Raw genomic sequence first — 12,685 nt, forward strand, 5'->3', positions numbered from 1 at the left:
TCCTTCATGGGGACTATCTGGGATTCTAGCTCCATGAAGTTGGAGGAAGCAGGCCACAGTTGGACTTCTCTGGATTCTCCCCATCCCAACTTGCAGGAGAACATAGTGCAAGCCCCTTATCACCAGTGGATGCCATGAGATCCACAAAGAAAAAGTGGTCAAAACACTAGCTTCTTCTACTGGGGGAGAGGAAAACCACACTCACACCCATCCTCTACCACAATGGAAGAATTCAGAAGAAACACTATCTGTAAATCATTAGAACTCATAGATTTTCTTCTCCCCTGCATGGGTTAGTCACATATAACAGAACAGAGCCCTTTCTTTGCAAGTTATATAGTATATGCTCCTTCCAAAAAGTAACTTTACATGTACGTTATTTAGGAGAAATTCATTGTTTCTTTTCCACCCTACATCAGTATCTCTGACAGAAACCAACAGATATATGTAGTGTTGGAAAAGGTCAAACAGTGACAGAACTTGCCTTAAGCTGAAGACTTTCTGCTTTAGAATTTCTCATATTTGATACTGTCTTAGCAGACAAGTGCAATAAATATGTGAATATTATGCGAGATGTAATTATCAGTAACAACTATGTACTGATTGTAGGGCCCAAACCTGCTCTTATTGAAGTCGCAGGCATGTTGGCATTTATTTTAATAGGAACATGATCAGGTCAGATCAGTTTAAATCTCATAGTTGACATCACCAAGTGCTGAACTGTTGAAGTCCAGTGAGTTGTCTCTACTTATGCCAGTGATGACTTTGGCCCATTCAATGTAAGACAGTTTTGGTGATTGATTTGCAAATTAGAAAAAATAGATAAATGTATAAATTTTTCTATTTTCAGTTACCCAACCATCATCATCAACAGTGCCCAAAACAGAAGACCAGCGACCTCAGTTAGGTGTGTGTAACTTTATTTAAGTTGGATATGGGTTAAATGGAATATTTTAAAAGTGATCTGAAGTGCACTGTAGTCTGCAACAAATAGCCAACTGCGAGAGCAGACGCAAGCAATTAGCAGAGAATCCCTCATAGTGGCTGAGCTCATTGTAGCATCCTGCATGGTGGCTGAATTGTGTATTCGTGTCTTGTGTATACCGTTAACGCAAACTGAGACCCCCATGACCTACAAATCAAAGATTCAAGAGAACAAATTAACAATTTGCTGGAAAGTTGGATGTGGTGGACCTCCAAGTTGCCAACATGCTATCACAGCTCATTGTGACTTCCTTTTAGTAATTCTTACAAGGGTCTTGTTGCCTTTAAGGGGATCAATGAACTATTAAGCAAAGCACACATATTCAGTTCAAGTACAAAAATGTGGAATCTAAGGATTTCAAAGAATTCTGTTCATAATGGCTGATTGGAGTATTAGCATCAGAAAAATGTACAGAAGTGAAGATTTCAATATCTAGAAGAAATATAGATAGAACTGGAATTCCTCACATAATCCTACTAGAGTTTGAAATCCTGGACTACTGAAATACAGGGCTGAAAGTTGGAAGGATTTCCATTCTGTTGGGTAACCATCAGGAGAAAGTATCAGTTTTATCAGATTATGTTCAAGTAATCTTGAAAGGCAGAAGAGTTTTGTGGCTGGCAAGCAATTAGTTTGTTATATGGGACAGAAACCCATAGTATTAAGTTAGATTGTCCCTTGAATGAGAAAGTACATCACAAAAGCAGTAATGGCTTTTACTAATGGCAAAATGATAGAAATGGGAGATGAAGTACACCTGCAGAATAATCTGGATTCAGATGGACACGGATTCTATGTTTTTGAAATGGACTTTTCATTATTCTGGATTTTGTTATAGCTAAATAAGAATATGTGCATGACTGCATTCCATTAGCTTGAACTGTTTATATGTATGTGGTTTGAGAAGTATTATTATTGCTGTTTGTCAAAATAGCATTTTTTAGTTTAATACAATTGTGCCTCCAAAGGCTTTCAAGAAATATATTGGTAATTTATGTAAACTTTTTGAGAACATTTAATTGCTGTGTGTGCGCTATGATTAGTATTTTACATTTATAAAGAACACAATCTGAGTATTCTCTTGGCTGTAAAACTGGAAGCCAACTGAGAGCAGCTGTCAAGTGGTCAGAGAACTCAGGGACTTGAGAAAGACTTGAAGCTCTTCTACTGCCCTCTAGTTTTGGCTTTGATATTTGTGGAACAGAATCCCTTTTCTGTTTGTTTCTTGATTTGAGCTGGGATTTTCAAAGGAGCCTAAAGGAATTCCATGCAAGAGCCATTGAAATGCTATGGGAGCTGGGTGCCTAACTCCCTTTGGCTTCTTTGAAAATCCCACCCATAGGTCTTATATAGGATATTCCTTAATGGATCAAATTTTCATAGGCGATTCAACCCAACCTCCATTGCATGCATTCAGCTATGTACTTGAAAAGCACTTAGTGGGTGCTATTTTTGTACATTAAAGGTTTTGCTTTGCATTCGTAAATTCTGCTATTTGTTTATTCAAAAATAGTGCACAAAAATGAGTGATGTGAAACAAACTAGGTCACACAGAAATAGAGGCCACAGCCCAATTAGAGCAGAATCTGTCACTTTGTTATATGTAGTGTGAGACATGGATCACATGCAGGTTTAAACTAGTGTAAATATTGTTACACTATTTGAAATGGCTCAGAACTGAGAGTGCCAATCTCAAGTCAGACTGTCAGAAAACAGGGCAGACACCCCAAACTGGTGGTATATTCTATAATAGATTTCACCAAGACAGTAACAAATGTGCATTTCTGTATTACTATATTAGTCTTACCATAGAGTCACAAACAGTTCTCTGAGGCTCTCCAGTGCATCTTGCCACCCAGACAAACTAGACTTTATGATACTGGTCAGTATGCCAAATACCACATCACATTAGGTTACTCCCAACCCCAAAGGGCCAGTCATTTAGCCCCGGTCAAATTGGCAGTCTGGATCTCACCAAAGACAATGCTGAAGCCAGTTTCTCTAGTAAACCAACTAAAGATTTAGTAGCTAAGAAAAGAAATGAGAGTAATTGAGAGGTTAAAGCAGATAAAATTCATTAACCAGTGAGTCAAAGCTTGTAAGTCCAAAATGTTAAGAGAGTTGTAGTAATCTGCTAGATTTCCAAAAGTTCCTCGGAGTTGCCCAGTGTAATTCTGGGCATCTCTGTCCACTTGTTAAGTATTCCACCCTGTTAGAATCCAAAACAGTTCAGAGATGCAGGATCATTCCCTTAAACCAGTATTTATAGATCTTTCACCCAGAAGACAAATTGACAGGTGTCTTCACCCATGTGGGTCCTTCCTTAGAGGAAGAATAAATAATGCAGACAGTCTGTGAATTCCCATTTCAGAGTAATAGCCGTGTTAGTCTGTATTCGCAAAAAGAAAAGGAGGACTTGTAGCACCTTAGAGACTAACCAATTTATTTGAGCATAAGCTTTCGTGAGCTACAGCTCACTTCATCGGATTCATTAGTCTCTAAGGTGCCACAAGTACTCCTTTTCTTTTTGTGAATTCCCATTGTTACTTAATGGCCCTGGCTTTGAAGTGAACAAGCTTCTTCATTTACATCCATTAAGTCCTTCATTAACAAATCCAATGTTTCTTTGAGGAGCAACAGCAAATAACATTCTTTCATTAGTTTTCATGAGGTTCACATCAAACATTTAACATCGACACACACTTACATCTAAGTTTATCTAATTATAGGGGACACATGAGATATATGTTATGTAATAGCCAAGAACTGGTTATAGATAAGTGAAGACAATAACATTAGATTTCAAAAAGAAAAGGAGTACTTGTGGCACTTTAGAGACTAACCAATTTATTTGAGCATGAGCTTTCGTGAGCTACAGCTCACTTCATCGGATGCATACTGTGGAAACTGCAGAAGACATTATATACACAGAGACCATGAAACAATACCTCCTCCCACCCCACTCTCCTGCTGGTAATAGCTTATCTAAAGTGATCACTCTCCTTACAATGTGTATGATAATCAAGTTGGGCCATTTCCAGCACAAATCCAGGTTTTCTCACCTTCCGCCCCCCCCCCCCCACACACACACAAACTCACTCTCCTGCTGGTAATAGCCCATCCAAAGTGACCACTCTCTTTACAATGTGTATGATTATCAAGGTGGGCCATTTCCAGCACAAATCCAGGTTTTCTCACCCCCCCATTTTTTTTCCAAAAACCACACACACAAACTCACTCTCCTGCTGGTAATAGCTTATCCAAAGTGACCACTCTCCTTACAATGTGTATGAAAATCAAGGTGGGCCATTTCCAGCACAAATCCAGGTTTTCTCGAAATTAGCATTTCACTGGTTTTCATTAATTTAAAGCAAATGTAATTACCGTGGCATATGCTATGTAAATGTAAGTGATAACAACCCCCTTTGTTCTATCCTAACAAGTGAATTGGCCTATGCCTAGAAGCCCACATAACATTTCTTTGAGATTCACACAAAAGTGAATTGGCCTATGGCTCTGATCTGAGCTAGCAACTGCTAGACAGCATCACATCTATTATTCTCACAGCAAAATGACTGACCAAGTATTATTATCTTATGAGCTACAATTGGCTAATAACACAGTAAAAGCATCCTGATTGGTTAATGATTAAACCACAGAGTGTGTTAATATCATGTGCTGCAGAGAGCCGCAGGAGACACATTAAAGAGCCACTTGCAGCTCGCACAGTCTGAGTGTCACTGATGTAAAGTAAGGAAGGATGGGAAGGGGGCAACTCCTCCTTTTCTGCTAAATCTAGAAGGGGACTCGCCTTCCTCTCCTTGCTTTGGATAAGCAGCACTCCCTCAACAGCTCTTCCTTCTCCTTGGCTGGTGCCTTCCTATTTCAGTGTACTTTAACTACTGGACTTGGGCAGGGAGATCTCATGTGATACCACACAGTTTGCAGGTCCTTAGGGTAGACTGAGCATTTGTGTATGTATCTGTGACAGTTATATGTGCAAAGAGGTGTGCATGCATATTTGTGTGCACTCAATCCAGATCATGTTTTGTAAATCTGGTCCTTTGTTTTTGCCATTTTGAATTTATTCTAAAAACACTTTTCATTAAAATGAACTCAGAACACAAGAAAACAACAAGGAGTCTGGTGGCACCTTGAAGACAAACAGATTTATTTGGGCATAAGCTTTCATGGGTAAAACACCACTTCTTCAGATACATGGACTGAAAATGACGAATGCAGGCATTATATAATGACACATGAAGAGAATGGAGTTACCTCACAGTGGAGAACCAGTGCTGACAGGGCCAATTCGATCAGGGTGGATGTAGTCCACTCCCAATAACAGATGAGGAGGTGTCAATTCCAGGAGAGGCAAAGGTACTTTTGTAATGAGCCAGCCACTCCCAGTCCCTATTCAAGTCCAAATTAATGGTGTTAAATTGCAAATGAATTGTAGTTCTGCTGTTTCTCTTTGAAGTCTGTTTCTGAAGTTTTTTTGTTCAAGTATAGCTACTTTCAAATCTGTTAGAGAATGTCCAGGAAGATTGAAGTGTTCTCCTACTGGCTTTTGTATGTTACCTTTCCTGATGTCCGATTTGTGTCCATTTATTCTTTTACGTAGGGACTGTCCGGTTTGGCCAATGTACATGGCAGAGGGGCATTGCTGGCACATGATGGCATGCATAACATTCATAGACGTGCAGGTGAATGAGCCTCTGATGGTGTGGCTGATGTGGTTGGGTCCTCTGATGGTGTCGCTAGAGTAGATATGAGGACAGAGTAGGCAACGAGGTTTGCTACAGGGATTGGTTCCTGAGTTAGTGTTTCTGTGATGTGGTGTATAGGTGCTGGTGAGTATTTGCTTCAGGTTGGGGGGCTGTCTGTAAGTGAGGACTGGCCTGCCTCCCAAGGTCTGTGAGAATGAGAGATCATTTTCCAGGATAAGTTGTAGATCGTTGATAATGTGCTGGAGAGGTTTTAGCTGGGGGCTGTACGGGATGGCCAGTGGTGTTCTGTTGTTTTCCTTGTTGGGCCTGTCCTGTAGTAGGCGATTTCTGGGTACCTGTCTCGCTCTGTCAATCTGTTTCCTCACTTCCCCAGGTGGGTATTGTAGTTTTAATAATGATTGATAAAGATCTTGTTTGTCTCTGTCTGAGGGATTGGAGCAAATTCAGTTGTATCTTAGGGCTTGGATGTAGACAATGGATCTGGTGTCCTGAATGGAAACTGGAGGCATGTAGGTAAGTATAGTGGTCAATAGGTTTCCAGTATAGGGTGGTGTTTATGTGACCATCACTTATTAGCACTGTAGGGTTTAGGAAGTGGATCTCTTGTGTGGACTGGCCCAGGCTGAGGTTGATGGTGGGGCGGAAATTGTTGAAACCAGGGTGGAATTCTTCAAGGGCCTCCTTCCTGTGCATCCATATGATGAAGATGTCATCAATGTAGCGTAAGTAGAGGAGAGGTGCTAGGGGACGAGAGCTGAGGAAGCGTTGTTCTAAGTCAGTCATAAAAATGTTGGCATACTGGGGGGCCATGCTGGTATCCATAGCAGTGCCACTGACTTGAAGGTATAAGTCATCCCCAAATCTGAAATGGTTGTGGGTGAGGACAAAGTCACAAAGCTCAGCCACCAGGTGTGCTGTGGCCTCATCAGAGATACTGTTCTTAACAGCTTGTAGTCCATCCTCTTGTGGAATATTGGTGTAAAGAGCTTCTACATCCATGGTGGCCAGGATGGTGTTTTCAGGAAGATCACCAATGCATTGTAGTTTCCTCAGGAAATCGGTGGTGTCTTGAAGATAGCTAGGAGTGCTGGTAGTGTGGGGTCTGAGGAGAGAGTCCAAATAGCCAGATAATCCTGCTGTAAGAGTGCTGATGCCTGAGATGATGGGGTGTCCAGGGTTTCCAGGTTTATGGATCTCGGGTAGCAGATAAAATACCCCTGGTCGGGGCTCTAGGGGTGTGTCTGTGTAGATTTGTTCCCGTGCTGTAGCAGGGAGTTAAATAATTTTAATTTATTTAATAATTAAATCATTTTCTTAAGTAAATCAGTTATCATTTTAATACAACTGGGTGATAATTTCACTTTTTTCAGTTTTTAATAGTCCTTTTGTTGGCAAACAAATGCAGAGTATTGCAACTTAACAAGACTCTGAAGTAGGGTTTCTTGCCTCTTTTGTAATAAGATCGGAATTTCAAAAATGATTTTATGTAGTTACAACCTTTTAATTCATTTCTTTTGTCCATATTTTTGTAGATCCCTATCAGATTCTTGGACCAACCAGCAGCCGTCTTGCAAATCCAGGTGAGAAGGAGTTTTGCTGCCCGAGGGATGATTTTTCTTCAAATTTCACATTTTATCTCTATCACTTGTTTTAGATTGAAGGCAAGGTTCAGAATGCAGTGAAATCAATAGGAATTAATCACTGGAGTCTGATGGCAGCTAGTGGATTGCATGATTTGTAATCATATGAGTAGTCTTAGTGAATTCAAAGAGGGTCAGTGCAAGGCATATGCAGTACTTAAGCCTTATTTTGAGAGCTTAAGTGGGATTTAAGCAGTGCATTGGACTTGCAGTGGCCCATTGCACAGGGTTGAATTTCATCCAAAGAGAACAAGGCAAGTAAAATTAGTCCCATTATTAGATTAGAAAGGAAGAGAGAGCAGTGAATATTTGGCCAGTGTGTAACGTGACAGATTTCTCCAGTGACCTAGGCCCTGTCCACATAGTCAAACTGTGTTTTTCATTATTAGAAATATATTTAATCCATAAAAAATGCTATTCAAATTATTAAATAACGGCAGTTCATTTCATTCAAATGTTCTATACAGGGGGCCAGATCCTCAGCTGGTGAAGCTTAACATCCAGTTTACCCTCACTGAGGATCTGGCCCAGGATGTCCTCAGCTATGAAAATATTGGTTTCATATTACAAGTAAAATCACTAAAGTGAGCTTTTCTTTTTGACACCAATTTTATTTATTTGCAGAAATGATGCCGCGTACTAGACTAGACAAATACAAGAGACTTTTAAACAGACAACTTTATGAATTGACAAGCAGTAAAATGGGAGCAAATGGGAAAGCAGAATCCCCTCTGGAAAGAAACAACTGGGTTAGAAGTCTCAAAGACATTCTCCCAAGGCTATAGTTCCAAGAAAAATCAGAAGATGTTGTTTAAATATGGAATTCCATCCAGGAATATCTTATTGAACGCAACCCGAACTATGGCCTATAATGTTAAAAGGCGAGGGCGGCGGGATGGGGAGAAGGCCAGGGAGCTTCCTGGGAAACTGTTATTGATATACTATGGACCAGACTGATTTAACTGTTTATTTGATTCCACTATAGTCCGTCTGGTTTTACAACAATATAACTGAGAACAAAATCTGGTCCAACAGACTAGCAATGCATATGCCAAATACTGTTACCCCTGCTTTAGCAGCCAAAGGGTAGAATGCTCCTTTCTCTCTACTCCCTTTTTCTATTGTTAGTAAGATTTTGTTCTGTAAGAATGATCAAATCATCATGATGATTCTTTTGATGATATTGTTGTGACCTGTTTAGGTTAGGAGTATTTCAACACTAACGGCTCTTTTTCCCTGTCATTTAGCTGTATGGTATAGTTACATCAAACAAAGTTATAGTTTAGTTTGCATTTTAAGATAAAGATTTTTGTATGCCATAAAAAACCAAATGAGAATTACAGCTGTTTTCAAGAGGGCTAAGGGAGTTAGGTGTCCAAATCCCATTATGATTCATTGGAAATTGGGCATCTAACTCCCTTAAACTCCTTTGCAAATCCCAGCGTAGCACATATAGCATCAACTTTTGCTAGCCTTGTGCCTATGGCATTGTGAAAAGAGCTAATGTGATATGTCCTGGATAGAGATACATGTTAACATTTGGGGAGAGCCACGGGTATGGAATTTCTATAAACTATTATTCCTGCACTTTAACAAGTTTTGTGTATTTATAAAATGGTGAAATTACTCTCTCATTAAAAGGAAATTGACAGAAACCATTTATTTTCCTATGACTATATATTACATTTGGAAGGCAAGTGTTTATATTAAAACATATGTCGGATTGTTTATTCAGAAATTTGTGTTTTGTCCACTGCTGGACTGCTTATTGATTTTCCAACTCTAATCCTCTAGTTATATTTCATGTATTAAAAGTGCGTGCTTTGCTCATACCACGGATTCTTTTGTTTGTTTGTTTATTTAATCATGTTAATGGACCAGAAGAAATTCATTAAGAACAGTTTGCATAAATATCATTTAAAGGAATAATAGTTTCAGTTGCACTGAAGTATAAACTGCTAATATATTTCAGATGTGACTTTAGACTGATATGATAGTCCACCCTTATAAACTTTCTAAAGAAATGTTCATTTATTAGACCCATATATCTGCTTTTTTAAAAAAAAATCTAATCTTTGGACAGAGATATAGAGTACTTAGACGTTAGCACCAAAACTCTGTCTGGCAAATTCTGCTGCCATTGCGACTGCAATATACAGAGCACTGAACGCTGTTACAGAGTGTCAGTTCTGCTTTGTCATAAAATACTACTTTTTTACATGCATATCGGTGGCAGGACCCATCTAACCCTACTGCCAACTGTTTAAAAGGGTTGTGTTTTAGCTTTATGATGTTGTGTAGAGCCCTACTGCAAAGTTGTCAACAACAACACAAATTCTTTCTCTTTAAGATTTAATTTCCAAAGAAGGGAGAAATACCAGTGCTTGGAATCATAACTTCAGCAGTCGCTTTCACTCCTGTTTGACAGAGAACAATTACAAGAACTCACTTTATAGACCTTTTAATTTCTTTCTCAAATGCTCTGCAAGGCAGACAGATGCAATGCAGCAGCAATCTAATGAGTTTCCATTCTCAATTTCCCTAACTATTGGAAATGAGCGATATGGTTTGGAAAAGATCCAGCTTTCTCTAAACTTCTCTATTTTGTGTAGGTTTATTCCATAATGGAGAAAATGTAGTTGCAAAATGATATTGTGGGAATTATTATGCAAGTGAAAGCTGTTTGTCCTGAACTTTAGGTATTAGTTTCCTATATCTGTGTTGTATTATTTCACCGTCAATTTTCCAAAGTAAATGACATGAGGTAATTATTAAATATGCACATAATGGCATTTTGCCTTTCAAAATAGGGAAAAAATACTTTAAATTATGGCCCCTGCTGTGCCGATTTTTTTTTTTTTTTTGAGAGAGAGACATTAGTTAGGCTGGGAGACAGGCGCAGAGGTTGCAACATTTCCTAATTAGGGCTCTGTGGTGAAAATGCACTTGGATTTCATATGTGGAAGTCGGGAAGTGTTGATGTCCTGATGTTGTTAGTCATTGGTTCTTCACTTTTTCACCCCCCAACCATAGGGAGTGGACAGATACAACTGTGGCAGTTTCTGCTGGAACTCCTGTCTGATAGCTCCAATTCCAACTGCATTACCTGGGAGGGCACCAATGGAGAGTTCAAGATGACTGACCCTGATGAAGTAGCCCGGCGCTGGGGAGAAAGGAAAAGCAAACCCAACATGAACTATGACAAACTCAGTCGTGCACTCCGTTATTACTATGACAAAAATATTATGACTAAAGTCCATGGTAAGCGTTATGCCTACAAGTTTGACTTCCATGGAATAGCTCAGGCCCTCCAGCCTCATCCTCCAGAGTCATCCATGTATAAGTATCCAACAGACCTACCCTACATGAGCCCCTACCATGCACACCCTCAGAAGATGAACTTTGTAGCTCCCCATCCTCCTGCTTTACCCGTAACTTCCTCCAGCTTTTTTGCTGCCCCTTCTACATACTGGAATTCACCAACTGGAAGCATCTACCCTAATACGAGGCTTCCAGCCACCCATATGCCTTCTCACCTTGGCACCTACTACTAAGAGGGAAAAAAATAAGAGACACTTCTCCATGGAATATAGTACCCAATTAATTATGATGAACTATCTTGGAGAACATGAATTAAAAGTGACATGAAAAAGTTTGACTGGGGGGAAAATGTCAAAAAGACGCTTTGTAGTAGGGAAAGTATTCAAGAAGTATAAAGATGCTAAAATGTAATGTATATGGGCATCGAATCTGTGGACCAAACAAAAAAAAAACTGTTGTAGGTAAAAGCATGAAATGATAAGGACAACCTACAAAAGAAAGTGGTCTTAAAAATTTGATAAGCTTCTGTGTAAAGTTTGATATCTTGCTAATGCAAACTGGGACTATACTACAGCAATATAAGGATCATTCTATAGTGACCTAACATACAGTATATGCATTCATTAAAAACAAAAAATAAAACAAACAAAAAAAAAACCCAAACCAAAAAAACCACCTGTATTTAAAAAAATGAAAACATATCAAAAAGACTGGTTGAATATGGAAGTTGATTTGGAATACAACAGCGTTGGTTTTGGTTAAACTCAAAAGGCATTCCATTCATTGTAAAGGTATCAGCTATTTCAAACTGTGAAGACAACCCAAGCTTTAAGATTCCGTGACAATACTACAGGAACCCTGAGCCAAACATTGGAATTGAGAATGTACTGAAAGGCAAGAGTATGATTGTAGATCAAGGGCCTGCATCTGATACAGGAAGTAGAAAGGAGGAAGAGGAGGACAAAGACGAGAATGGGAGAAAAGAAACTTCTTTACCAGTAGATACTGAAGAGACTGAAAACTTGGTAGTGTTGGGACTATAAAGAATTACTTGTTTGGACTTGAGAAATATTTTGATCAGTATTATACCATTCCCAGTATTATAGAAGGAATAGACTTGATTTTTTTTTTTTTAAAGTGGAGAAAGGGAAAAGCAGTAGAATTCAGAAATCAGAATATGCATCTCTTTAAAAAAGGGAAAACTGGAATTGTCTGATATTTAAAAGTAACATTTAGGACCTCATCATTATTAAGGGAGCTTGTTTTCTACTGGTTTAAGGTAAGAGACAACCCCCGACTGCCAAAATCAGATATCATGTAAGTATTTTTGTTAGGCGGGCGCCAGTTTTTCTTTTTCGAGTCGCGAACGCTGTGCGTTTGTCAGAATGAAGTATACAAGTCAATGTTATTTTTTTCCTTTTTATATAATAATTATATAACTTATGCATTTATACACTACGAGTTGATCTCGGCCAACCAAAGACACAAAAAAGGGACAATCAAAAATATTGTGGCCTTGAATTTTAACTCTGTATGCTTAATGTTTACATTATGAACTTATTAGTACTTAGAATGCAGAATGTATGTAATAAAATAAGCTTGGCCTAGCATGGCAATTCAGATTTACACTGTAGTCTGTATTTGCATTTGTAGTGATCGAGATGCCTATTAGATCTTCTTCCTAAATGGTTTAAATATTTTAAAATATTCGGTTTAAATTTTTTTTATTTATGAATTTTAGCAATCATGCAAATGAGGGACAAATCCACACAGTTCTGTTAATACACCTGAATTCTGCCCTACAGTACCTCTCTTGTTCCTGTCCTGAGCTTCTCTTGAGTGGAGATTGTAAACTCTGCCAAATTTTTTGATGACTTTGTGGCCAAACATGAAAATGAAGTCTAGAACTGGGAGAAGGTTGTGATCCAGAAATTCTTTTTTCATCATCATATGAGAAATCCCAGCCTACATCTTACTACTATATTAGAGTTTGTTGAACTATCACAGAA

At 38.8% G+C, this 12,685-nt stretch overlaps 1 protein-coding gene across 10 annotated transcripts in view; it reads left to right on the plus strand.

Annotated features, from left to right (window-relative positions):
• The window catches only part of ERG (ETS transcription factor ERG), a 204,860-nt gene extending 192,558 nt beyond the window's left edge, over window positions 1–12,302 (plus strand). For 9 of the 10 annotated variants that reach the window (XM_073360723.1, XM_073360761.1, XM_073360708.1 and 6 more), the window contains 3 exons: window positions 851–907; window positions 7,248–7,295; window positions 10,389–12,302. In XM_073360723.1, the coding sequence (XP_073216824.1) occupies window positions 851–907; window positions 7,248–7,295; window positions 10,389–10,909 (626 nt within the window). In that variant the 3' untranslated portion in view covers window positions 10,910–12,302. Of the gene's footprint in view, window positions 1–850; window positions 908–7,247; window positions 7,296–7,979; window positions 9,011–10,388 lie in introns of those variants that run through there. The other variant, XM_073360751.1, reaches the window with a different exon arrangement.
• The last annotated feature ends 383 nt before the right edge of the window (window positions 12,303–12,685 follow it).

Source organism: Lepidochelys kempii, chromosome 1 (genome assembly GCF_965140265.1).
Source record: "Lepidochelys kempii isolate rLepKem1 chromosome 1, rLepKem1.hap2, whole genome shotgun sequence".
In the NCBI taxonomy this organism is placed as follows: domain Eukaryota; kingdom Metazoa; phylum Chordata; order Testudines; family Cheloniidae; genus Lepidochelys; species Lepidochelys kempii.